The 26,933-nt window shown below is 43.8% G+C and overlaps 1 protein-coding gene across 5 annotated transcripts in view; it reads right to left on the reverse strand.

The window, feature by feature from the left end:
- The window catches only part of LOC124035927 (serine/threonine-protein kinase BRSK2-like), a 183,735-nt gene that overhangs the window by 4,509 nt on the left and 152,293 nt on the right, over window positions 1-26,933 (reverse strand). For 3 of the 5 annotated variants that reach the window (XM_046349853.1, XM_046349851.1, XM_046349854.1), the window contains 10 exons: window positions 24,144-24,305; window positions 23,713-23,810; window positions 23,346-23,499; window positions 20,404-20,463; window positions 16,094-16,154; window positions 13,419-13,626; window positions 11,914-11,962; window positions 7,525-7,648; window positions 5,682-5,862; window positions 4,811-4,900 (listed from right to left, as the gene is read on the reverse strand). In XM_046349853.1, coding sequence (XP_046205809.1) covers window positions 4,811-4,900; window positions 5,682-5,862; window positions 7,525-7,648; window positions 11,914-11,962; window positions 13,419-13,626; window positions 16,094-16,154; window positions 20,404-20,463; window positions 23,346-23,499; window positions 23,713-23,810; window positions 24,144-24,305 — 1,187 coding nt within the window. Of the gene's footprint in view, window positions 1-4,810; window positions 4,901-5,681; window positions 5,863-7,524; window positions 7,649-11,913; window positions 11,963-13,418; window positions 14,111-16,093; window positions 16,155-20,403; window positions 20,464-23,345; window positions 23,500-23,712; window positions 23,811-24,143; window positions 24,306-26,933 lie in introns of those variants that run through there. The other 2 variants (XM_046349852.1, XM_046349855.1) reach the window with 2 other exon arrangements.

Genomic DNA, 26,933 nt, shown 5'->3' on the forward strand with positions numbered 1-26,933 from the left:
TTTCTTTGAGTATGAATTATGGCTGTTATCAAACTTTTAAAGCATTTACTTCAGGTGTGCTTTAAAATATTTTAGTTTTTTTTTTGCAAAACACACTAGTTTTTCCCAAGATGCGCTAATATCCATTGTCCAGGTGGATGGAATGCTCTATCTGGTTTTTGCAGATGGTGCTAAAGTTAGCCATTTTTCAAATCATTCCCGTTATAGTCTGTACGGTATATTCAGCAAGTATTCAGACCCCTTCACCTTTTCTACATTTTGTTACTTTACAGCCTTATTCTAAAATGTATTAAATAAATGTTTCCCTCATCAATATACACACAATACCCCATAATGACAAAGTGAAAACAGGTTTTTAGATATTTTTTCAAATGTATAAAAAAAAAAAAAAATACCCTGTACTATGAGACTCGAAATTGAGCTCAGATGCATCTTGTTTCCATCGATCATCCTTGAGATGTTTCTAAAACTTGATTGGAGTCCACCTGTGGTAAATTCACTTAATTGGACGTTATTTGGAAAGGCACACACCTGTCTATTTAAGATCCCACAGTTGACAGTGCATGTCAGAGCAAAAACCAAGGCATAAGATCAAAGGAATTGTCCTGAGAGCTCAGAGACAGGATTGGGTCGAGGCACAGATCTGGGGAAGGGAACCAAAACATTTCTGCAGCATTGATGGTCCCCAAAAACACAGTGGCCTCCATCATTCTTACATGGAAGAAGTCTGGATCCACCAAGACTCTTCCTAGAGCTGGCCGCCCAGCCAAACTGAGCAATCGAGGGAGATGTTCCTTGGTCAGGGAGGTGACCAAGAACCTGTGGAGAAAGGAGAACCTTCCAGAAGAACAAGCATCTCTGTAGTACTCCACCAATCAGGCCTTTATGGTAGAGTGGTTAGATAGAAGCCACTCCTCTTTAAAAGGCACATGACAGCCCGCTTGGAGTTTGCCAAGAGGCACTTAAAGGACTCTCAGACCATGAGAAACAATATTCTCTGATCTGATGAAACCAAGATTGAACTCTTAGGTCTGAAGGCCAATCGTCATGTCTGGAGGAAACCTGGCACCATTCCTACAGTGAAGCAGGGTGGTCGCAGCATCATGCTGTGGGGATGTTTCTTAGTGGCAGGGACTGGGAGACTGTTCAGGATCAAGGGAAAGATGAATGGAGCAAAGTACAGAGAGATTGATGAATACCTGCTCCAGAACACTCAGGACTTCAGACTTTGACGAAGGTTCACCTTCCAACAGGACAATGACCCTAATTACACAGCCAATACAACACAGGAGTGGCTTCGGGACAAGTCTCTGAATGTCCTTGTGTGGCCCAACCAGAGCCTGGACTTGAACCCAATCAAACATCTCTGGAGAGACCTGAAAATAGCTGTCCATCTATTCTCCTCATCCAACCTGACAGATCTTGAGAGGATCTGCAGAGAAGAATGGGAGTAACTACCCAAATACAGGTGTGCCAAGCTTGTAGTGTCATACCCAAGAAGACTCAACCGACTCGGCACACACTAGTTGAATCAACGTTGTTCCACATCTTTTCAATTAAATTACGTTGAACCAACGTGGAATAGACGTCTGTGCCCAATGGGAAGGCTGTAATCACTGCCAAAGTTGCTTCAATAAAGTATTGATAGAGGGTCTGAATACTTTTGTTGATTTTTAATTCATTTTTAAATACAAATTAAATAAACCGTTTTTGCCTTGTGGTATTGGTATTGGTATTGTGTGTAGATTGATGAGGAAAAAACTATTTAATCAATTTTAGAATAAGGCTGTAATGTAAAATCAATTGAAAAAAGTCAAGCGGTTTGAATACTACATTTTCTTTTGGAGTTCTGTGGATTGGGGTGGTTATATAGCGTTTTGCCACTTGTCTCTCTAAAATAAAATTACCTTGCAATATTTCCAACAAAATCACGTCTATTCTTTTCACTAGCCCATGTTAATGGTAAGATATTTTGCGTTTTGGAAACAAACGCTTCAAATGGAATGTCTTACTCTTACTTTGCATGGATGTTTAAAGTCCATGCGTTTAAAAAAAAGGGTGGGGGGGTCTGCTTCCATTGCTTCTCTTCAGACTTTCTGTTTCTCTCTCTCTACCCATATGTCAGTCTGTGTCTCTAGCTAGGACTGTCTGTATGCAACCCTTTCTCTTCCTCAATCCTTCATTAGCTGGGGAGGGTGAAAGCTAATGGGAGATTAGAAATATTCTACTTGGGAGGGGGGCACTCAAAGTACAAAAGGACGAGAAAATGTATTTGCGCAAACACGCACACGCACGCACGCACGCACGCACGCACGCACGCACGCACGCACGCACGCACGCACGCACGCACACACACACACACACACACACACACACACACACACACACACACACACACACACACACACACACACACACACACACACTGGCTTCCCTTTTCTCATGGAATATTCACACGTACAAAGTAAGTCACAATTCACACAGTATTAGAGTGTCATCTGTAGTAGCTAATAGTACTCTTAAAACGTGGCACCGCATGCAGTCCCCTCTGGTCTCGGACACTGAAGGAGTGAGTGCATATCTGTGACTTAATATTAGTAAAGGTTGCGTGCGGTTGGTCAAATCGTTTTAGTTTTCTTTTTTTGGGGGGGAGGGCTGAAACACATGCTCTCAGTGTGTTGTTGTCATACGTGACACACACTGTTCAGCATCAGTGTGTGATATCTAGCATTCAGTGAATTGATCCACCCCAGAGCCATACACACACACACACACAGAGAGAGAGTCAGGCACACTCAGTTTTAGTCCAAGACCATCACATGCATGGAATATTTGGAGCTGACATAGATGATCAGTTTCCAGACTCTTTGTAGACTGTCTATGGCTCTGGTTGAAACCCTTGCATTCCACTCAGCATGCCGGACCAGTCATTCAGTTATTTTAGTGATTCTCTGCCATGTGCAGTTAGATTGAAGCTGTGGATGATGACCAAACGCAGGCTGGGAAGGACTGACAAGTGAAAAAGGGAAATAGGGAAAGAAAGAGAGATGGATAGAAAAGGGATAGAACATACACGGCTACAGGGTTGTGGTCAATTCCACCTCAACTAATTCTGGAAAACAACTGAATGTCAATTCATGAATTGGAAAATCAAACAATATTTGAAATAATGTTTTTTTTCAATTCAATAATTGAATTTCAAGGAATTCCCTGGAATGAGGTAAAACCTTTGACCCCAACCCCGAAGAAAGAGAGAAATAGGGACAAAGACAAACTGAAAGAAAGAAAGAGAAGGAAGGAAAGAAGGAAAGAAAAAAGAAAAGAAAAAGAGTGAAAGCAACAGTGAAAGAGTGGTGAGGATGAGTTATTGATGGAGAAAGTGGTGGGGGTGTTGCATACAGTGCCTGATAACAGTTCCCATCGGTGACAGGGTGAGTCCCAGGCATTCAAAGTGCTAAAACTGCTAGCTGGTACATGTGCTAAATGTGTGGACTAGAGAGTGGTCAAACCAGTGTTCTTCGTTCCCGGGGAAGGGGTGTGTGTGTGTGTGTGTGTGTGTGTGTGTGTGTGTGTGTGTGTGTGTGTGTGTGTGTGTGTGTGTGTGTGTGTGTGTGTGTGTGTGTGTGTGTGTGTGTGTGTGTGTGTGTGTGTGTGTGTGTGTGTGTGTGTGTGTGTGTGCATTAAAGGGAAATATATTTAAAAAATCCTTCTCCAGCACCACCCCAACATATGTGTCAATGGCGTGTTTCTATGTTTTGTAGTAAAAAAGATAGAGGAAGATAAGTATTTCCCATGACATCATCAACCAATTAGTAGTCAATTAGTAGAAAATGCATACTCATAAATGGTTAAAATGCACACAGATTATTTAATTGGAAACACTTATCTTCCTCTACCTTTTTTTTACTACAAAACATAGAAACACGTCATTTTCAAGTATGTTGATGTTGGGGTGGTGCTGGAGATCATGAATATGAATATTTTATAAATGTCCCTTTAATATGTACACTTCACCAAAGTTTTGATGATGACCAAAGTTTTGATTATTTTTGTCAGGTGTTAAAGCACTAGACTAGGACACATACATTAGTCTGCACACTCTCATACTGTGGGCCCAGGAGTAAAAAAGATGGCTCTAGCCTTATTATATTCTATAGTATGTACTATGTAATATATGTAATGCCGTGTCTCACCAGCAGTGGGTGCTGTTATCAAGTGAAGAAACCCCCAAATTTATACAATACAGGCACACACAAAAAAAAGGACAAGTGAAGAACAGAACGTGACTCTGTCTTTCTTTTCTTCCATTCCTCCCTGTTCAACCCATCTTCATCCCAGAATATAAAACCATATAATACATACATGTACTGAGCTAATGTGAGGAGGATCGTTTTGAACTGCTACATCATTTTGGTCCATATTCTCTATATGGGAAGGTTATACTGGACCTAAGTTCAACAAAACAACCTCTTAACCTAGAGCTGGTTGGAAAGTTTTAAAAATGTTGGCAGAAAACGTTGTCAAATTAATGATGTTTGTGAAGGTCATGACTGGGCCCTGGTGTGTGAATGCAAGAAAGTCAGGAGAGTGTGTGCCCCCTCTAGATGTCTCGAAGGATACCAACGTTGTTGCTTTGTTGGTGCCGGGTGCATCTGCCATGGTGTGGGCCATGCATGTGGAGATGCCTTGTGCCAAAGCGTGTGAGTCGAGCCGCACTGTGACTGTGGCGTTGCCGTGAGCTACGGGGATGCCGGGAGGAGGGGGGGGTAGTGGAGGGGTGTAGGGGGGCGAGGGGAGGGTCTCTACTTACCAGAGATCTGCTGGACCCCGGGCTGGTCATGTGAGCTCATCAGCTGAGCCTGAATGGTCTCAACCACACGCTTGAAACGGCGGCTGGGACCTGGTGAGAGAGAGGGGGAGAGACAGAGAGAAAAAACGAGGGAGGTAGAGAGTGAGGGGGGGAGAGAGAGGATGGGGAGAGAGATAGCGAGGGAAGGAGAGAGAATGTAGAGGAAGGGAGTGAGAGAAATTGAGAGAAACAGAGAAAAACACTTAGGACTTGATTGACTGAAAAATAGAATTGCTCTTGAAAATAACCAGAATAATAGACAGAAAACAAGCTTGTGATGTTGAAACACAATGCCACACCGGTAGGACGCAAAGAGTGTCAACGTTATGAAAACAATGACATTGAATAGAAATGATTTTCCTCACAATAATAGCCCTCAACGAAGCTTCAATTTTAATTCAAACACGTGTCCTGTAAATCAAAATGGAATTCAGCGGAATTAAATAAGAGTCTGTTCAACATCAATTTAACATAAGTTATCCACATCGGAATAAGCAGACACACTGCAGAGACGACACAGAATATTTGGCTGGAGATGACGCTCCAGTGTCATTGGCCAGAGGTTGCCCTTCGACACTCAGCAGGGACAAAAGTGCAGTGTGATCATGGTGGGAAAAGGTCTCTGTTTCTCGGTCCTTCTTCTCACCTGGCTTCTTCTGTGTAATGGCGCTTGCATCAGCGTGGATGCGTGTGTGTTTGTGCATGTGTGTGTACATATCCAGGAAGTGCCTGTGTGGATACAGCGTTTGTGCGTGTGTGTGTGTGTGTATGTTAATATGTGCGTGTGCGCTCATGTGCCTCCCTGCTCTGCCTGCCTTTCTGTGCGCGTTACCTGAGAGCAGGGTGAAGGTGACCGAATAGATGCCGTTCTCTTTGGTGGCGGCGGTGCTCTCTGTGTAGGTGATGTCCACCTGGAACTTGACCGGCTTCTGAAACACTGTAGGGCCGGCTGTGGACTTGTACTCCGCCCGGAAACTAGTCTGACTGATCACACTGTGGCTGAGACTGGGGATCTATATGAGAGAGAGAGGAGAAAGGGAGGGAGAGGGGGCAAAGGTGGGAAGCAGAGGGAGAGAGGGAGGTGGAGGGTGGGAGAGAGAGAGAGCGAAAACAAAGAGCGCACAGGATAAAGAGAGGGAAAACAATCTGCTTGCACACAGCGACCGTTTACACGTGTGACGAGTGAGAAAAAGGATATGTACATGACTAAAATACAGAGAAGAAGCGAGACAAGGAGAGACAAAGACAGGAAGAGACAACACGGGACCTGTTACACTAACAGCACAGCGCTGTTAGGAACCATCAGACTCTGAGTCAATTACAATAGACAGCGCTGAAGAGACAAGGGACACGTGGCAACAACACAGTGTTGGGCGACGGGGACTAAGGTGCCTTTTAAAATGAACTGAAACAAACCTGCTGGGAAATAAAGCGGACCTGTTAAGGTTAGACAATTGGCTAGGTGTAAGGTTAATGCAAGCCAACCACTGTAGTGTAGGATAAAGGTTGTGCCATGAGCGTTTAGTGTCAAAGTCAGTTTCCATCCATTGTCGTTTTGACTGTTTTGACGCTGTGTTCTACCATTATAATGACACAGCTATGCACAGTGTGGCCAAGAAAACCTTTAGAAGACTCAATCAAGCCCTTTACTTGGCACTCTTTAACGTCAGAAACCAGACCGCTGTGCACCAATCAGATGCTGGCTACAAAAAGCAGGCTGCTGTCCACTGATTACACAATAACACTGACCTTCACTGGGAAAGCAACAGAGGGCAGCAGCACGGACTAAAAGTTGCTCTAAATCGAAAGAATAATCACAGTTGCTTTACAGTGAATTTATCCACTTTGCCTCAAGGACAAACCAATGAATATAGCCACCTCATTCATAGGGTTTGGGATAAATGCGGAAGACACATTTCAGTTGAATGCATTCAGTTGTACAACTGACTAGGTATCCCCTTTTCCCTTTCACATTGCGTGGTAGCTCTAATAATGATTTCAATGTCTGAAGACCAGGAACTCTGAAATATAATTCCATGCAATAAGTCAAATGGCATCATAAGTAGGGGGGTGACAAAGGACAGAGAGAGAGAGGAGAGAGAGAGAGCGAGAGAAGAAGATATACACACACAGTAGATGGAGAGAGAGAGAAAGAGGAGCGGTGAGGGGTAAAGAGGTGTGGTGAGGGGTAAAGAGGTGTGGTGAGGGGTAAAGAGGTGCGGTGAGGGGTAAAGAGGTGCGGTGAGGGGTAAAGAGGTGCGGTGAGGGGTAAAGAGGTGCGGTGAGGGGTAAAGAGATGCTGTGAGGGGTAAAGAGGTGCGGTGAGGGGTAAAGAGGAGCGGTGAGGGGTAAAGAGGTGCGGTGAGGGGTAAAGAGGTGCGGTGAGGGGTAAAGAGGTGCGGTGAGGGGTAAAGAGGTGCGGTGAGGGGTAAAGAGGTGAGGTGAGGGGTAAAGAGGTGCGGTGAGGGGTAAAGAGGTGCGGTGAGGGGTAAAGAGGTGCGGTGAGGGGTAAAGAGGTGCGGTGAGGGTAAAGAGGTGCGGTGAGGGGTAAAGAGGTGCGGTGAGGGGTAAAGAGGTGCGGTGAGGGGTAAAGAGGTGCGGTGAGGGGTAAAGAGGTGCGGTGAGGGGTAAAGAGGTGCGGTGAGGGGTAAAGAGGTGTGGTGAGGACTCCTTACAGAGAGGAAGGCGTGAACGATGTCTGCTTTGATGGAGCTAAGAGGCTTGTCTCTGATCACCACAAAGATCTGCTCCTCTTTCTCCAGGTTGATGAAGTTACCAAACCATGACTTCTTGGCAAGCCTGTAGGGAGGGAGAAAAAAATAGTCTTATGAGGACGCACGCGCGCGCGCACACACACACACACACACACTTAATTTAGTATCTGCTGGAGAGAATACTAATGCCTCATATCAAGAGGAATAATTAACGTACTGCCACACTCATTTGCATAATGCAACATTTACCATGCTTTGTCTGCTCTTTAAGGGTAATGGACAGAAACGGTTTAAGTTTCTAAAATCACTTTGTCCCTCCAGGCCTGGTCCAGATGTGCTTGGTGACTATAATGTATGCCATGACAATTATAGTCAGAGGAGTTGGTAAAAGCACATTCATATCTGAACCAGGCTATTCTGTTTCCACCTACCTCTACCATCTAACTTCAACCCTTGTGCATGTTCTGTGAGCCCTCTTCCTCCCCCTGTTTGTCCAAATGGCCTCATATTGGTCCCCAATAGCAATGACATCATCCTGACTACCTTTGCAACTAACCTACCTCAAGGCCCCTTCCTCGTTTCTGCCTCATCTCCAACTATTCAACCAGACTCTAACTGTGGCTCTCTGTCTGTGAAGCAAACTGGAACTAAACCACTAAAATATTCATGGGGAACAATTCCCTAAAAATAGCCCAATCAACAGGAAGGAGAGAGGGATGCAATACTGGGAGGAGGTCAATTTGCATAATTATGGGAATTGTTCACACAGGCCTCTTGGGCAGAATCCTCTACTGTCTGTACCTTACGTAGTCACTCTCCCAGTGGCGAAAACACCAGAGAGGTAGGAAGGTGGAATGAGTTGACTTTCGTGCACATGTATGTCACAGAGGCGGTTCAGTGACCCACAATCAAATGACGAATCACCTTGCCTGAGACCTGCAGCTCCCTGAACTAATGTCTCCAGACTTTATCTTAACGGGCCAACATCGGTGAACCACAATCACTAGAAACCTTGCCTGATACCTTTTTTTATAAAAAAATATATTTTTAGGGGGTAGATCAGCTTTAATATTGCAGATAGATTGTGTCTTCCATCAATGTAATTGTCTGTATCATTTTCAATCCACCATACATATTTTTTTGTAAATACATATATAAAATATATAATTAATTTGTACATATTTTCCTTTATTATTTTCCCCTAACCCTACCACCCCTCCGCTAATTGGAGTAAACTAATGGACAGAAACACTTCTACTTGCCAAAGGGCACGTAAAGACTCTCAGACCATAAGAAACAAGATTCTCTGGTGTGATGAAATCAATATTGAAATCTTTGGCATGAATGCCAAGTGTCACGTCTGGAGGAAACCTGGCACCGTCCCTACGGTGAAGCACGTTGGTGGCAGCATCATGTTGTGGGGATGTTTTTCAGCTGTAGGAACTGGGAGATTAGTCAAGATCGAGGCAAAGATGAACAGAGCAAATTACAGAGAGATCCTTGATTAAAATCTGCTCCAGAAAGCTCAGGACCTCAGACTGGGTCAAAGGTTCACCTTCCAGCAGGACAACGACCCTAAGCACAAGCCAAGACAACGCAGTAGTGGCTTCGGGACATCTCTGGAGAGACCTGAAAATAGCTGTCCAGCAACGCTCCCCATCACAACCTGACAGAGCTTGAGACAAATGTGCTTCAACAAAGTACTGTGTAAAGGGTCTGAATATGTATGTAAATGTGTTACGTAACAGTCAAGGGTTCTGAATACTTTCCAAAGGCACTGTATATAACATTTCTTTGGTTGTAAGAATTTTGAGTAATAATTTAAATTGAAAAACTAAGTTTTGAATCGGGTGTAGCTTTGTAGAGTCGTGGCCAAAAGTTTTGAGAATGACACAAATATGAATTTTCACAAAGTCTGCTGCCTCAGTGTCTTTCGATATTTTTGTCAGATGTTACTATGAAATACTGAAGTATAATTACAGGCATTCCATAAGTGTCAAAGGCTTTTATTGACAATTACATGAAGTTGATGCAAAGAGTCAATATTTGCAGTGTTGATCCAATCCGCCCTGGCATGCTGTCAATTAACTTCTGGGCCACATCCTGGCTGACGGCAGCCCATTCTTGCATAATCAATACTTGGAGTTTGTCAGAATTTGTGGGTTTTTGTTTGTCCACCCGCCTCTTGAGGATTGACAACAAGTTCTCAATGGGATTAAGGCCTGGGGAGTTTCCTGACCATGGACCCAAAATATCAATATTTTTTCCCCGAGCAACTTAGTTATTCCATCATGCTGGAAAAGGCATTGTTCATCACCAAACTGTTCCTGGACAGTTGGGAGAAGTTGCTCTCGGAGGATGTGTTGGTACCATTCTTTATTCATGGCTGTGTTTTTAGGCAAAATGGTGAGTGAGCCCACTCCCTTGGCTGAGAAGCAACCCCACACATGAATGGTCTCAGGATGCTTTACTGTTGGCATGACACAGGACTGATGGTAGCTCTCACCTTGTCTTCTCCGGACAAGGGGATTCATCAGAGAAAATAACTTTACCCCAGTCCTCAGCAGTCCAATCCCTGTACCTTTTGCAGAATATCAGTCTGTCTCTGATGTTTTTCCTGGAGAGAAGTGGCTTCTTTGCTGCCCTTCTTGACACCAGGTCATCCTCCAAAAGTCTTCGCCTCACTGTGCGTGCAGATGCACTCACACCTGCCTGCTGCCATTCCTGAGAAAGCTCTGTGCTGGTGGTGCCGCGATCTTGCAGCTGAATCAACTTTAGGAGACAGTCCTGGCACTTGCTGGACTTTCTTGGGTGCCCTGAAGCCTTCTTCACAACAATTGAACCGCTCTCCTTGAAGTTCTTTATGATCCGATAAATCGTTTATTTAGGTGCAATCTTACTGGCAGCAATATCCTTGCCTGTGAAGCCCTTTTTGTGCAAAGCAATGATGACGGCACATGTTTTCTTACAGGTAACCAACAGAAGAAGAACAATGATTCCAAGCACCACCCTCCTTTTGAAGCTTTCAGTCTGTTATTCGAACTCAATCAGCATGACAGAGTGATCTCCAGCCTTGTCCTCGTCAACACTCACACCTGTGTTAATTAACGAGAGAATCACTGACATGATGTCAGCTGGTCATTTTGTGGCAGGGCTGAAATGCAGTGGAAATGTTTTTGGGGGATTCAGTTCATGTATAACAGTTGATAAACCATGTGCCATGGAATCGGTACATCAAAAATCTTGCAAACTATTTTGCAATCTATATGGCACAGCTGTACTCTTTTTGGTCCCTAAATTAAACTGGTATACTTTTCATTTATTACAATTTTCTCACTTGTGGTCTTTAATGCAGGTCTGCCAGACAAGTTCCTTACTTTCTCCCCTTTCCATTTTTAAAGTAATGCTACAAATAGTCGGTTGTAATTTTGAGAAGAGCAGACATTTCCACATATTTGTATTCGCTGCATGTGTGACATAACTCCACCAGTCCTATTCATGATATCATTTACAAAGATTATACATTTTTTAATTGTTTTTCTCCAAACATCAATTAGTATATTCGAATTTCACCAAATATTTGTTGTATTATGTGTTATGTCTTTTCTGGTGAATTAAACTGAAATTGCAACCAACTTTCTATGGCTTGTTTGAAAAATAGTCATATTTTGTAGATTATTTCATTTTCAAATAACTGAAAGTGAGACGTTGTAATCTGAATAATGGTAAAAAGGCATTGGGGTTGGACATTGGGTGAGACATTCTTACTAATCTGCTAGAGAACCAGATCGGATTTAAGTACACATTTTATATGACTGATCCTTTAGGTCTCATTGCTTTAATATTTAATCATTTCAGCCCCCAGAATTCATATCCATTATATAAATAGGTCTGTTTAATTTTGTCTGGCTTGTCGTTCCAAATAAAATGGAATATTCTTTGCTTGTATAATTTAAAAAAACAAGTTGCTAGGTGTAGGCAAGCTCATTAGCAAATAGGTAAAACGGGATATGACTAAAGACAGATATTTTCCTAAAGACTTGTGTTAGATCTTCCGAACGAACGCCTACAGACCACCTACGGGTCCCCTATGTTGCTTGACCTCTAAATGTTTAGTAAAAGGCATAGGCTGACGCACATCCACATCTGTGCTGTAGAGGTGCTGACTAAGGAGAGTGAACTATAAAAAGAAAGTGGCACACTCTAGTTATGCCCTCATGGATATAGCAAACAACATTTTGGTACGCAGCACCTTCTTCAGGGTTTGGGAGCATAGCTAGAGTGTGCCACTTTCTTTCTTGACCTCAAAGTTAGTCAAACACTGCATTTATGTTTCCCCGGGTCACTCACTCTGGTGAAGAGTCTGGCGTGAGGCTGGACATGTCCTCCTGGGTGGGGACTGTGGAGAGAGGCAGAGACAGATGTCAAAATTGAAAGGTTAAAGGCCCAATGCAGTCAAAAACATTATTTCCCTGTATTTGATATACATTTCCACACTATGGGGTTGGAATAATACTGTGAAATTGTGAAGATGATGATTACCCGTTTAGTGTAAGAGTTTGAAAAGACCACCTGAAAATTCAGCCTGTTTTGGTGGGATGGAGTTTTGGCCGGCCTGGTGACATCACCCGGAGGTACATTTGATAATAGACCAACAAGACAGACACTTCCAAAACTCTATGCCAATAACAGCTCATTTTCCGTTTTCCGCTCCACACTCAGTCCATTCGCACTTGAGAAGTCGCTCTTTTACTGAGAAGCAATTTGTGTTTCATTTTGACCATTTGAATTCAAAACAATGTACTTAATTGTTAACCAAAAAATGGTTTGATATTGAGATAAAAACGGCTGCATTGGACCTTTAAAGGTGAAAAGGTCAAACAAAGGTGCAACATTGCTTGATTGACATCTAAGAGCACTATTGTTTGTAAAATGTTATTTTACCATTATAATACCATCATCTACAATGGATATTCTGGATAAGATGGACAATATCCCTTCACGTTGTATAAATCCAGTTCGGGAAAGGAAAGGGATACCTAGTCAGTCGCACAACTGAATGCATTCAACCGGGAAGCAGTTGTTGCGGGGGTTATTTGCCTTGCTCAAGGGCAAAACAGCTTTCCACCTTGCCGGCTCTGGGATTCTGTTCCAACGCTCTAACCGCTAGGCTTCCCTTAGTAATGGAGGATTTCAATGATGCATCACCGTGCAGCACATGTTACATGACAACTTACCTACAGGCATTAAAACATTATACCACTCATTGGACAAAGAAAAATACACCCTACAGTTTCCCTAATTACATATATGAGCTTGCACGCTTTGAGAACTAACGCCTCTGGTAAAGGTCTGAAACTATACGCTCCTTATAACACAAACAAATCCTCTTCTCATCTTTGCTCCTCTCATCGGAATGGAATAGCCGTTGATTTATAATGTACGTGACTAATCATACAGAAGTTAATCGGACGAGCATAAAGAACCCCTCCCCCGTGGTTTAATAAGATCATATCACAACGTATAGGACAGAACCATTACTGTTAACCCTCTTGGGATGAATGTAGATATTCCCCTGTGCTAAGGCTGAGAGAGTATAAAATAGCTTTCCTAACAGTGCAGTATGATCTGGGTACAGGTAGGATTTTAAAACTCGTGGCGACCAACCCCCCTTGACCAGGTTGTTCCAGCACGTCGTTACGCTGGGGATGATCGACGCAGCCCAAAAGGACGTAGCTGTGAGCTACCAAAGGGTCCCATTCTTATACCCACTGTTAGTGTGTGTGGAAATCCTGCCTTATTTCCTCACCTTTCCCCTCTCTCCCCAAGTCTCCTACCCCAGTCCTGTCCAGTACCTTGCATTTTCCTGCGATGGAAGCGCGGCGAGCCCAGGAAGCTGTTCTTGATAGAGTTGAGACGTGTCCTCCAGGGCAGTCCGCCGATGGAGGGGCTGGGGGGCGGTGTGGGGCTGGGGGTGCCTGCCGGGCTATCCTTGGGTGTGTGCACCGGAGTGCCCTTGGGGGTGGGGAGGGGGCTCCCCAGCGGAGAGGGGTGCGGAGTCACCTGTATGGTGGGGACAGATTTGTGACCGTTGTGGTCAGGGTGGAGGCGGTGCCGGCGAAGGGGGTCATGGGTGGCATCGGGGACAGGGGGATGGAGAGCTTGGGGGCACGGTGAGGGGCGGGTGGCGGCGTGGCCGCGGGCTGTTGGGGACGCAGGGGGGGCTGCCCAGGGGTGATGAGGGGGAGGTGGGCTCCGACTTGGGGGTGGTTGGGCTGTCAGCCAAGTTGGGAAGAGGGTTGGACCTCGTGGTCTGAAGGGGCTTCTCAGACACTTTGGGCTTGGCGGGGAGGGTCTGTGTGCGGGGGTGCATCAGGGGGGACCCCATCTTTGGCGTGTAGGAGTTGGGGAGCGGGTGTGGGTGCACGCGATTGGCCCCCCCTACCCCGTTATGGTTAAGGCGGGACTCTGGGGAATGGGTGGGGCTACAGTTGGGCGACTGACAGAGGTCCGGCGACTGGGGAGGGATAAAGAAGCGCCGGACCGGCTGCGATTGGACATGCACCGTTAGATTGACAGCGCAGGCAGCCAATGAGAGACCACACCCAGAAGCCAGGGGACATATATAGAAAACACCACAACCCAATAAAGGTGGATTGCAATGAAAAGGCACCAGGGAAAAAAACAGCAATATAGTAAGAAATGACATGGAGGAGAGGATCGGTGGAGCGAATGACACACAGGCAGGGAGAGTGGTGAGAGTGCAGAAAGAAAGACAAGAAGAACATGCCATTAGCACAACCAGCCAACCAGGAGGCAGCAGCACCATGGGGGGACAGAAGTGTAGAACATTACAAGCATTCATGAAGCCAAACCCAAACCGGCAACTGAAACAGCACCCAAAGCTAACTGCATTAGCTTCCAGACTTCATTGTTGGAAAGCAGCCATACTGCATGCACAATGCTGTGGTATGAATGACATAGCAACTATCATGACAGGACATGAAAGTTTATGACAGCTAATGAAAACTGGCATGTATTAAACATTTATGCAAGGTTTATCGGCTTTTTGTTGTGTCACTCATATGGCAGCATTATGAAGCGTTTATGACGACTGCCTTGGTGAAGTGATCCTCATTAAATACAACGCATGAGCGTGTATGTCTCTCTCTCTGAGTGTGTGTCTGTGTGTGCATGTGTTTATGTGGGTGCTCTAAAGTTTAAAGGTCAAATTATACTCCTAAACCCTAATCCCCATATCCCTATATCCCTCAGTGGAGTGATCCCATCAATGTGTGACGTAATATGTAGCCTTACATCATCGGCACAATATTTAGGAGGACTAACATGGCATCACCGCTATCTGAACCAAGTCCTTTACAGTATCACTCATCATAAAACAAGAACAGGAAATAACATTTAGGCACCAAACCCCTGCTGGGGTTGCTGACAGACGTAAATATTTGCCAGAAAGAAATATCCTCAACTATGAAAATTTTACAGAATCCTTCACAACACTGACAGTTCCGCAAGAAGAGGCAGAATATGGGATGACTGCATGTTTGTATCCTCGCTAAGGGCTGGCTTTAAAAATGCATGGCCTTAGTAAAGAAAAGAACAAATGGAGGAAATGTGCATGCTAGCTAGGAGACGGTTAGTTGATTTGTGGCCCAAACTTTTACAGTCATTATATAACATGGCAGCACTTTCCAACGTATTCCCTAATCGAAGATGACTGGGATGGATTATTATGTTATTATTTTATAGTACTGGTCATTGAACACTGAAATCCCACGTATTGGGATTTCTAATAATGGATGTGTTTGCAATCTGATGAGCTGTTGGGGGAATTAAGAACTTTAAAACAAGAACGGGGGGGTTCCCTCGTCAGTACTTAAGCCCTTATGAGACATCACAAGAAGCCCTATGACATGCAGCCTACGTAGCTCTGTCATAACGATGATATAACAACAGTCGGAACGGGTCATGATATAACCACACGTACATTACAGTATAACAACTGATACAACCCATGAACGACACTAAATCCTCATATCAGCGTTATGTCAGGTGTCATAAGTCATGCCCTGTGTTTTGGGCTATCAAGACACGTGACGTAGATTTTAACCTTCATTTTAAGCCTTTTCCAGAAATAGAATTACACCAAAAATGAAAGCGATTGTCTGAGGATGGTGCTGGACCATCTGACATAAAAAAAAAGAAAAAGCTTTAAATAAAGATAAAAATCCATGATTGTCCAAAACACATGGCCCTAGTCATAAGCTGTCATAGGGTATAGAGACCGGTAGCTTTACGCTATTCTTATGACAGGATTATGCAGGCTTCATGTCAGACTCCCCTGTGAGCTGCCTTATTCAATAGCCTTATGAGTGGCCGTAGTGAGTGAACAGCAGCGTGTGCATTCCGGCGACAGCCACACCACAGCAGAGCTAGCAGTGAGGTGAGTTGGTGCGGTGCAGTGTGGGCCCCGGGTGGGCCAGCGGGTGGTGCGGAACAACCAAACTCTTACCCTGGGACTGCTGAGAGGACTAGTGGAGAGACCGGAGGACGCTCCGCTGATAGACCGTGACCTATAGACACACACGCAGGCACACAGGGTTAAAGACATCCTCTGACAATGCGATATGTGCGACTGCAACGGGAAAACACCACAATATGACCACACACTGGCACACCCCTAGCTGAAGGGAGGACAAAAAGCACAGGGGACAAACGCATATAAGCTCCAAAAAGAGTGTGATGAACTTGCCCCTACACACTGATCTGAGATTGGCTTTGTGATTTACCCCATAATGGTTCAAGTTTCAAATTGGGAGAGTAAGCTGATCTTAGATCTGTGCATAATGGCATTTTCTAGCAGAAGCTTCTGGGAGAAGTAGAGGAAAGAGATCTGATGAGTTCATTAAAACTAACGTAACTACCGTGAACACAGTTGTAGGTGGCTGTAGCACTTTGTACTGTATGCCGCTTATCTGTACTTTTTGAAAACTTTGCCCTGAGCTATAAAGGTTGGCGGAGATTGAATCATACAGGGTAAGTAGAGGAGATTGACTCAAACAAGGATGGATAACTGTGGATGTAGCCGGGGTTATTTCACCCCTGGGGAGGGAGTCTGTTCAGGTCGGGATTTCTGAGGTGTTTTATTAAACACATTTCTCTCTGTCTTTCAATCTCTCTCTCTCTCTCTCTCTCTCTCTCTCTCTCTCTCTCTCTCTCTCTCTCTCTCTCTCTCTCTCTCTCTCTCTCTCTCTCCTCTCTCTCTCTCTGTCTTTCAATCTCTCCCTCTCTCTCTCTCTCTCTGTCTTTCAATCTCTCTCTCTCTCTCTCTCTCTCTCTCTCTCTCTCTCTCTCTCTCTCTCTCTCTCTCTCTCTCTCTCTCTCTCTCTCTTTCAATCTCTCTCTCTCTCTCTCTCTCTCTCTCTCTCTCTCTCTCTCTCTCTCTCTCTCTCTCAATCTCTCTCTCTCTCTCTGTCTTTCTCTCTCTGTCTTTCTCTCTCTCTCTCTCTCTCTCTCTCTCTCTCTCTCTATCTCTCTCTCTCTCTCTCTGTCTTTCAATCTCTCTCTCTCTCTCTCTCTCTCTCTCTCTCTCTCCCACTCTCTCTCATTTCAATTCAATTCAAAGGGGCTTTATTGGCATGAGAAGCAATGTATATATTGCCGAAAGCATGTACAATAAACAATCAAAAAGTTTGAAATGTTATATTATTAATTATGTGTAGTGCTGTTAGAATGTGCACATAGAAGAAGTACAAATGGCAAGGGAAAATAAATAAACAGATAAATATAGCTTTCATTTACTCTGGTGTTTGTTTTCCTCTGGTTGCCCTTTTCTTATCACAGCAACAGGTCACAGATTTTGCTGCGATGTGCGCACACTGCTGGTATTTCACACTATTTTTGGGGTCCATGTAATGTGAGGGAAATAAGTCTCTTATATCATCGCACATTTGGCAGGAGGTTAGGCTGTGCAGTTCAGTTCCCACCTCATTTTATGGGGAGTGGGCACATAGGCAGACCTGGCTCTCAAGAGTAGACAGGCTATGGCGGCCTCTTAATAGCAAGGTTATGCTCACCACATGGTCTGTTTTCCTCAGTTTCCTATCAGTCACAGTGGTCACGCTCTCTCTCACTCCTATTCACTCTCTTCCTGGCTCATCACGCTCTACATCTCTCTTTTTTCTCTCTCTCTCTCTCTCTCTCTCTCTGTCTGTCAATCTCTGTCTCCCTCTTCCTCTACCTCACCTTTTATCTTTGATGAGGCATCAGAGCTGTCCTTGTGCATAGCTTCAAATGGCTCGTGTGTACAATATGACTAACACAGATACACAGTGGCTGTCGACTAAAACGGCAGACTGTTGAAAGGTTTGGTGTAATAGCCAACCGTGTCTGTCGACATGGCAACAAGACATGCAAAGCATCAGGGTCTAAAGTCATCATCGATAAATACTTCAAACATGTCAGCTATGCCGTGATTACACACACACACACACCTCAAAATAAATCAGTGTCGTGTCTCTATTCTACTCCAGAAGAGCCTTTTCATTCTTCATTTACAATTAATTCACTTTTCATTCATGTTTTCCTTTTATTTATTCCCCTTCTCTTGTCCATCCTCTGTTGTCAACCCCTCCCTCACATCACATAGGGCCACTGATGCCAAGCGAAGGTTTGGGGATTTAATTTGCCATAGACGATTTGGCTATTTTGTTGGAAACTAACATTGAAACAGTAAATCACGGTTAAATATGCTGCAGTGTGAGCACACACACACACACACACACACACACACACACACACACACACACACACACACACACACACACACACACACACACACACACACACACACACACACACACACACACACACACACACACACACACACACACACACACACACACACACACACACACACTAAGCTTCAACCTCAGGGAAGGATTTCATCCATCTGGATTACAAAGTGGTGACAGTAATACAAAACGTAAGGCGAGCGAACAAGAACCTAAGAGCTGAGTTGCCTTTCACCGAACCGTAATGGAATCCCCCAGACAGGGTTCTACACAGACAGACATCGATGTCACAGTAGGGACACAGGAGATGAAGTAACGTTACTGCACCACAAACTACATGAAACTGTAACAATGGAGAACGGAAGAAGATTTATGAAGGGAGACGTACTACAAGCCACAGAGTTAAGATGCAGGGGAGTTTCCCTCAGAGGTCTCTCTATGAGCTTGCCATACTGTATTTGGACATGTAGTAAATATTGATAACTGAGTACATGAGTCAAATTGCAAATGGTTTTATCATTGAAATGTGATACAAAACGAGGCAACGGTGTACTTTAGGACCATGCGGATGCTTCCGAGTTGTCGGGTAGGCTAATTGGAGTGTTCATCCGACTGGATAAAAAAAAAAATAATAATAATAATAATTATGTCCTCCCCACTTCTAAAACCAAAGTAGCGCCCCTGCATATACATATAGTCATAATGCTTTCAGTCAATCCTATTTTGCGTGTGTAAACTTTGGAAATGTAATGGCTGTTCATTCCTTATTCTGCTGTATGTTGATGGCGGGCAAGGTTGAGGCGCTTTTTAATTACAACACATTATTGTACTTGCGTGTGCGATCATACACACCTTGCCAAAACCAGGTAGTCTTTCAACCACATAATTGAAAGAAATCTGTTGTTCGATGCCGAAGAAATACAATGCGTGTTTGTGTGTACGTGTAGATTGGTGTGTGTGTGCGTTTACCACTGTATCGCTCTAATTAGATCATGGAGATAAAAGACTATTCAGAGGGATGTGACTGCCTTCTTTCCATCCCTATTTGTTCTTCTCTTCTTCGCTCCAACAAAACGCCCCATCCGCATTTCCACCAATTAATTTATGCTAATCGCTCTCTGTACGGTGCGGTGGAGGGGATCGGGGAAGCGTCTCTAAACTGTGTTCCTGGACACAAGGTCATCCGTGAATAGGCTTTGAAAGGAAGATTGGACCTGACTCACCATGATGTGGTAACCTCACAAATAGACGGGCAGAAGACAAACAAATTCACACATGCATGGGAGCGAACACAGGCACACACACACATACGTTCAGGCACACACACACACACACACACACACACACACACACACACACACACACACACACACACACACACACACACACACACACACACACACACACACACACACACACACACACACACACACACACACACACACACACACACACACACACACACACACACACACACACACACACACACACACACACACACAATGGGGAAGGAGGCAAAACAGGGAAACAAGGAAGTTGACCTAAAATTGGGATTTGCCCTGGGACGCCGGCACTACAGCATCAAAGGGAAGAGAGGGGCCAAAAGAAGGAGGAGGAGGAGGAGGATAAGATGCTTTTGATGTGCATGGAAGCAGCCGAGGGTGTAGAGAAGACTCTCTCCCTCCATCTCTTCTCTATCTCCTCTCTCCTTCAGTTCAGTCTGGGCCTGATCACATTGGCCTAGTTTACCACAGTATGAAAATAAGGGCTTTATTGTGTGAATTCATTATCAGATAGCCAGGCAGTCAAGTGAACTTCTGGTAAAAGTTTCCCGAAGAATTCTAACGGCAGGAGGTTCGATTCTTTGGGAATGAATTTTATGCAGACAAGAAGGGAGCTTAGTTTTTATTGAAGTTTACTAGACTACCCTCTCAAAGGCTTATAGACTTAAACATGGTGAGAATGTGAATGGGAAAACCCCTCTGAAACTCAACTGTGGCAAAGAGAGACAGACAAAAGTGACAAATACCTTTCTTCTTTGGTGAAGTTAGCGTTTGTGATATCCAAGCTTTTACTGAAAACAGACTTACTACAGACAGACAGAAAGAAAGTAAAGAGACAGACAGAAAGACAGTCACATAAAGGGACTGATTCGAAGCATTCCCTAAAAAGTACAGATTATTGTATAGGTCATGAGTTGGCAACCTCACGTTAGTTGTGTATGCAATACAGAGCTGGCTATTGCTCACAATGACCAATGCACAGGAAGTAATATTAGTCTTGAAAGGAAAAGTTTCACAGAGGAAGAACAATTATTGATCACGACATGACAATGAAAAGATGAGAAAATATTCACACGTGACATGAATATATTCATCAGCAAGTAAAAAGAGGTGAAACAAAGGGGTAAGACACTTTGAACGGTCATGATAATATATTCTCGTAAAAAAAAAGAGTTGAAGTCTTAAAGCCTCTGTCCTCGTTGGAAGACTCACCCGCGCAGAAAGTTGTAAACTTTTCTGTCAGTGTCAGGCTGTCATAACACGCCAAGCAGCATAATAATTCAGTGAGTGAGGAGAGGGATTCTACTGGATGTATACACACAGCAGATTGAACTCATAGAAAGAGATCTCCAACAGGGAATCCATAATATGTAGGCACACTACTGCTACGTGTGTCAATCCGGCGTGCGTGTTTGTGTACGTGTTTGTATGGTGTGTATGTGTGCGTTTGTGGTGTGTGTGTGTGTGTTATCCATGCATGCACGTGTCTGTTTGTTAAAGAGATTCCCCGGCCATTTTGTATACTTTTTAGCCAGTGAGAGTGGCACTCACAAGCTAGAAGTGGCCCTCAAAATTGCATACTACGTCACATACAGTGCCTTGCGAAAGTATTCGGCCCCTTTGAACTTTGCGACCTTTTGCCACATTTCATGCTTCATACATAAAGATATAAAACTGTATTTTTTTGTGAAGAATCAACGACAAGTGGGACACAATCATGAAGTAGAACGACATTTATTGGATATTTCAAACTTTTTTTATAAATCAAAAACTGAAAAATTGGGCGTGCAAAATTATTCAGCCCCCTTAAGTTAATACTTTGTAGCGCCACCTTTTGCTGCGATTACAGCTGTAAGTCGCTTGGGGTATGTCTCTATCAGTTTTGCACATCGAGAGACTGAATTTTTTTCCCATTCCTCCTTGCAAAACAGCTCGAGCTCACTGAGGTTGGATGGAGAGTATTTGTGAACAGCAGTTTTCAGTTCTTTCCACAGATCCTCGATTGGATTCAGGTCTGGACTTTGACTTGGCCATTCTAACACCTGGATATGTTAATTTTTGAACCATTCCATGTAGATTTTGCTTTATGTTTTGGATCATTGTCTTGTTGGAAGACAAATCTCTGTCCCAATCTCAGGTCTTTTGCAGACTCCATCAGGTTTTCTTCCAGAATGGTCCTGTATTTGGCTCCATCCATCTTCCCATCAATTTTAACCATCTTCCCTGTCCCTGCTGAAGAAAAGCAGGCCCAAACCATGATGCTGCCACCACCATGTTTGACAGTGGGGATGGTGTGTTCAGGGTGATGAGCTGTGTTGCTTTTACGCCAAACATAACGTTTTGCATTGTTGCCAAAAAGTTCAATTTTGGTTTCACCTGACCAGAGCACCTTCTTCCACATGTTTGGTGTGTCTCTCAGGTGGCTTGTGGCAAACTTTAAATGACACTTTTTATGGATATCTTTAAGAAATGGCTTTCTTCTTGCCACTCTTCCACAAAGGCCTGATTTGTGTAATATACGACTGATTGTTGTCCTATGGACAGAGTCTCCCACCTCAGCTGTATATCTCTGCAGTTCATCCAGAGTGATCATGGGCCTCTTGGCTGCATCTCTGATCAGTCTTCTCCTTGTATGAGCTGAAAGTTTAGAGGGACGGCCAGATCTTGGTAGATTTGCAATGGTCTGATACTCCTACCATTTGAATATTATCGCTTGCACAGTGCTCCTTTGGATGTTTAAAGCTTGCGAAATCTTTTTGTATCCAAATCCGGCTTTAAACTTCTTCACAACAGTATCTTGGACCTGCCTGGGTTGTTCCTTGTTCTTCATGATGCTCTCTGAGCTTTTAACAGACCTCTGAGTGCAGGTGCATTTATACGGAGACTTGATTACACACAGGTGGATTGTATTTATCATCATTAGTCATTTAGGTCAACATTGGATCATTCAGAGATCCTCACTGAACTTCTGGAGAGAGTTTGCTGCACTGAAAGTAAAGGGGCTGAATAATTTTGCACGCCCAAATTTTCAGTTTTTGATTTGTTAAAAAGGTTTGAAATATCCAATAAATGTCGTTCCACTTCATGATTGTGTCCCACCTGTTGTTGATTCTTCACAAAAAAATACAGTTTTATATCTTTATGTTTGAAGCCTGAAATGTGGCAAAAGGTCGCAAAGTTCAAGGGGGCCGAATACTTTCGCAAGGCACTGTATGTGCAGATGTGTGCACCACGTAATTGCTCTCTCCTTCTCTGCTGTGTCCACTGAGCCATTGGGCCTGCCTCATTAGATAACGCATGGCAGTCCTCTTGCTAGCTGCCACTCAAATGTGAGAGGCTAAAGCTCAATGTAGGGAGAATGGCACGGCACAGATTCAAGATAAACAGTCACTTTCAAACTAGGGATTTCATGGCCAATTGAGGTAAGATGCTAATTCTTCTCATAGCGTATGCATGCATGAACTACACATTGACACATCCAGCCCAAAGCGGGAGGTAAAAAATCTGAGACTGCCCAGGGTGTGTGTGTTCGTGTGAGCATTAGTGTGTATGTGTGTTTATGTGTGTTTATGTGTGGGTGTGCTTACACTGATATGTGTTGCATGTACTTGTGCATGTGCGTATGTGTGTCAATATCATACGTGTGAGTGAGTCCATGTACTGTATGTGTGTGTACATCACACCATACCTCTGTCCATGTGTGGCCATGTCGATGGCTCGTCGTACGGGTACAGGAGAGCCCCCATCTGTGACACTCAGCACCTCCATAGACTTCCTCTCCGGCCTCCTCTTCCCATGGCGGTTCAACATGGGGGAGTCCACGCGCTTCCTTGGCGGGTCAGCTGAACAGGGGTCAGGGGTCCAATGTTAGGGGTCAGAGGAGAAGCAAGTGAAGCAAGAAAGAGAACTAGTTAGCAACAAACCAACTACACATGTGACAGAACATCTTATCTGAGTTATGTTGTAGCTACTGCAGGTTTTTATTCAAACAAGGCATAGAAGGTTTGGACTAGTCTACTTCTCCTATTGTGTAGGGATGATTTGGACAAGCCTACCTATCTCACTGCGCGGGGGGAGGTTCTGGTCCTCCTGACTGGGGTACCTCTCCTTCCGGTCCAGCAGCAGGAAGTAGATCATCTTCTCCTGGTTATCACTGGAGAGACAAGACAGTAAAGTCATCCTGTCAGATGTCCTTGAAGCACCTGGATGACTTCGCTGGCACTTCCATTTCTCCCTCCATATCGCTCCATCCCTTTCTCATTCCCTCTTGTCAGAGAGCAGGTCTTTCATCAGTTTGCTCTAATTTCTGACACAGCCCAGTGAGTGCATTATCTCCCTCCCTCCCTCCACAGAGAGAAAGTCTTTGGTGTGTTTGTTTTTGTCCTGAAGCAGCACAGAGTGCACTTCTTTAACCCTTCCATCCTTACAGTCCTCCCTCCTTCACCCTCTTTACCCTCTCCCTCCCTCCCATCCCTCTAATACTCACTCGTCGGAGAGCAGGTCTTTGGTGAGTTTGCCCTTGTCTCTGAAGCAACCCAGAGAGTGCATGCTCTCCAGGACGTCCGGGTCTATCTCTTCAGTGCTCAGGGTTCTGATGGCCACCTTCCTAGGGACAGGCTGCTCCGGCTCAGGCTCGTTCTTCCCAGCTCTGACAGATAGGAAGAATGACAGGAATGACTGACAGATGTTTTTTTTTATATATAAATATACTTTTCACCAGGGAAGACATATTGAGACCTAGGTATTTTACAATGGCATCCAAAGGTTTAAAAACCTTTTGTGACTAGGGGGCAGTATTTTCATTTTTTGGGAAAAAAAACGTTCCCGTAATAAACGGGATATTTTGTCAGGACAAGATGCTAGAATATGCATATAATTGACAGCTTAGGATAGAAAACACTCTAAAGTTTCCAAAACTGTAAAAATATTGTCTGTGAGTATAACAGAACTGATGTTGCAGGCGAAAGCCTGAGAAAAATCCAATCCGGAAGTGCTTCATGTTTTGAAAGCGCTGCGTTCCAATGCGTCCCTATTGAGCAGTGAATGGGCTATCAACCAGATTACTCTTTCTCGTAATTCCCGAAGGTGTCTACAGCATTGTGACGTAGTTTTACGCATTTATGTTGAAGAATACCCGTAGGCGGCTACATTGCGCAAGTGGTCACCTGATGGCTCCCAGAGTGACTCTGGCGTAAAATACAGAGGTAGCCATTACTCCAATCGGTCCTACTGAAAAACTCATTTTCCCGATGGATATATTATCGAATAGATATTTGAAAAACACCTTGAGGATTGATTATAAACAACGTTTGCCATGTTTTTGTCGATATTATGGAGCTAATTTTGAACATTTTTGCTGTTTCTGTAACTGCAATTTACGGGAGATTTCTCAGCCAAACGCGAAGAACAAATGGAGCTATTTCGCCTACAAAAAAAAAAAAAAAAAAAATACAAAATAATAATATTATTTTGGGAAAAAAGGAACATTTGCTATCTAACTGGGAGTCTCGTGAGTGAAAACATCTGAAGCTCATCAAAGGTAAATGATTTAATTTGATTGCTTTTCTGATTTCTGTGACCAAGTTACCTGCTGCTAGCAGGACAAAATGCTATGCTGGGCTATCGATAACATACACAAATGCTTGTCTAGCTTTGGCTGTAAAGCATATTTTGAAAATCTGAGATGACAGGGTGATTAACAAACGGCTAAGCTGTGTCTCAATATATTTCATTTGTGATTTTCATGAATAGGAATATTTTCTAGGAATATCTATGTCCGTTGCGTTATTCTAATTAGTGTCAGTCGATGATTACACTCCCGCATGCGGGATGGGGAGTCACTAGAATGTGAGTAGTAGCAGCTGCACTTTGATAAATCACATCACCATAATCAAGAACAGAGAAAAAGGTTGACTAAATGATTTGCTTCTTACTGCTTAGAGAAAAAGGCACTGTCCATTTCTGTAGAAAAAGACATCTTTAAATTGTAGTTTCTTAACCAGCTCATCTAGATAGGCAATAAAGTGGAGTAGAACACTAACAACGGGAGCTTTTCTATTTTACAATGTTAGCAATGACAAAAACACACTACAAAGCTATCAGAATTGTGAAACTACTTTACCCGTTAACTTCTTGGATATAGTGGGTGATTTCTCCTACACAAATAAATAAAATGAACATTTGCTATCTAACTGAGAGTCTCCTCATTGAAAACACCCAAAGTTCTTCAAAGGTAAATTATTATATTTGAATGCTTTTCTTGTTTTTGTGAAAATGTTGCCTGCTGAATGTTAGGCTTAATGCTATGCTAGCTATCAATACTCTTACACAAAAAGCATATTTTGAAAACCAAAATATAAATCCATCATGCAACAATTTCAAAGATTTTACTGAGTTACAGTTCATATAAATAAAAATCATTAGGCCATAACCTATGGATTTCCCATGACTGGGAATACAGATATGCCTATGTTGGTCACAGATACCTTAAAAAACGATATGGGTGTAGATCAGAAAACCAGTCAGTATCTGGTGTGACCACTATTTGGCTTATGTGGCGCAATCATCTTGGACTGGATCAGGATATTGATTGTGGCCTGTGGAATGTTGTCCCACTCCTCTTCAATGGCTGTGCGAAGTTACTGGATATTGGTGGGAACTGGTCCATGCTGTCGTACACGTCAATTCAGAGCATCCCAAACATAATCAATGAGTGACATGTCTGGTGAGTGTGCAGGCCATGGAAGAACTGGTTACATTTTCAGCTTCCAAGAACTGTGTACAGATCCTTGCAACATGGGTACATGCACTTTCATGCTGAAACATGAGATGATGGCGGCGGATGGCACGACAATGGGCCTCAGGATCTCATCACAATATTTCTCTGCATTAAAATTGCCATCGATAAAATGCAATTGCGTTCATTGTCCATAGCTTATGCCTGGCCATACCAGAAATTCTGCAGTTGTGCAAATCCACAATTTTATCAGCTGTCCGGGTAGCTGGTCTCAGATGATCCCGCAGGTGAAGAAGCCAGATGTGGGGGTCCTGGGTTGGCATGGTTACACATGGTCGGTCGGTGGTTGTGAGGACGGTTGGACGTACTGCCAAATTCTCTAAAACGATGTTGGAGATATGTTATGGTAGAGATATGAACAGTCAATTCTCTGGCAAGAGCTCTGGTGGACAGTCCTGCAGTCAGCATGCCAATTGCACGCTCCCTCGAGACATCTGTGTCATTGTGTTGTGTGACAAAATTGCACATTTTAGAGTGGCC

The sequence above is a fragment of the Oncorhynchus gorbuscha genome, linkage group LG05, assembly GCF_021184085.1.
Source record: "Oncorhynchus gorbuscha isolate QuinsamMale2020 ecotype Even-year linkage group LG05, OgorEven_v1.0, whole genome shotgun sequence".
NCBI classification, from domain to species: domain Eukaryota; kingdom Metazoa; phylum Chordata; class Actinopteri; order Salmoniformes; family Salmonidae; genus Oncorhynchus; species Oncorhynchus gorbuscha.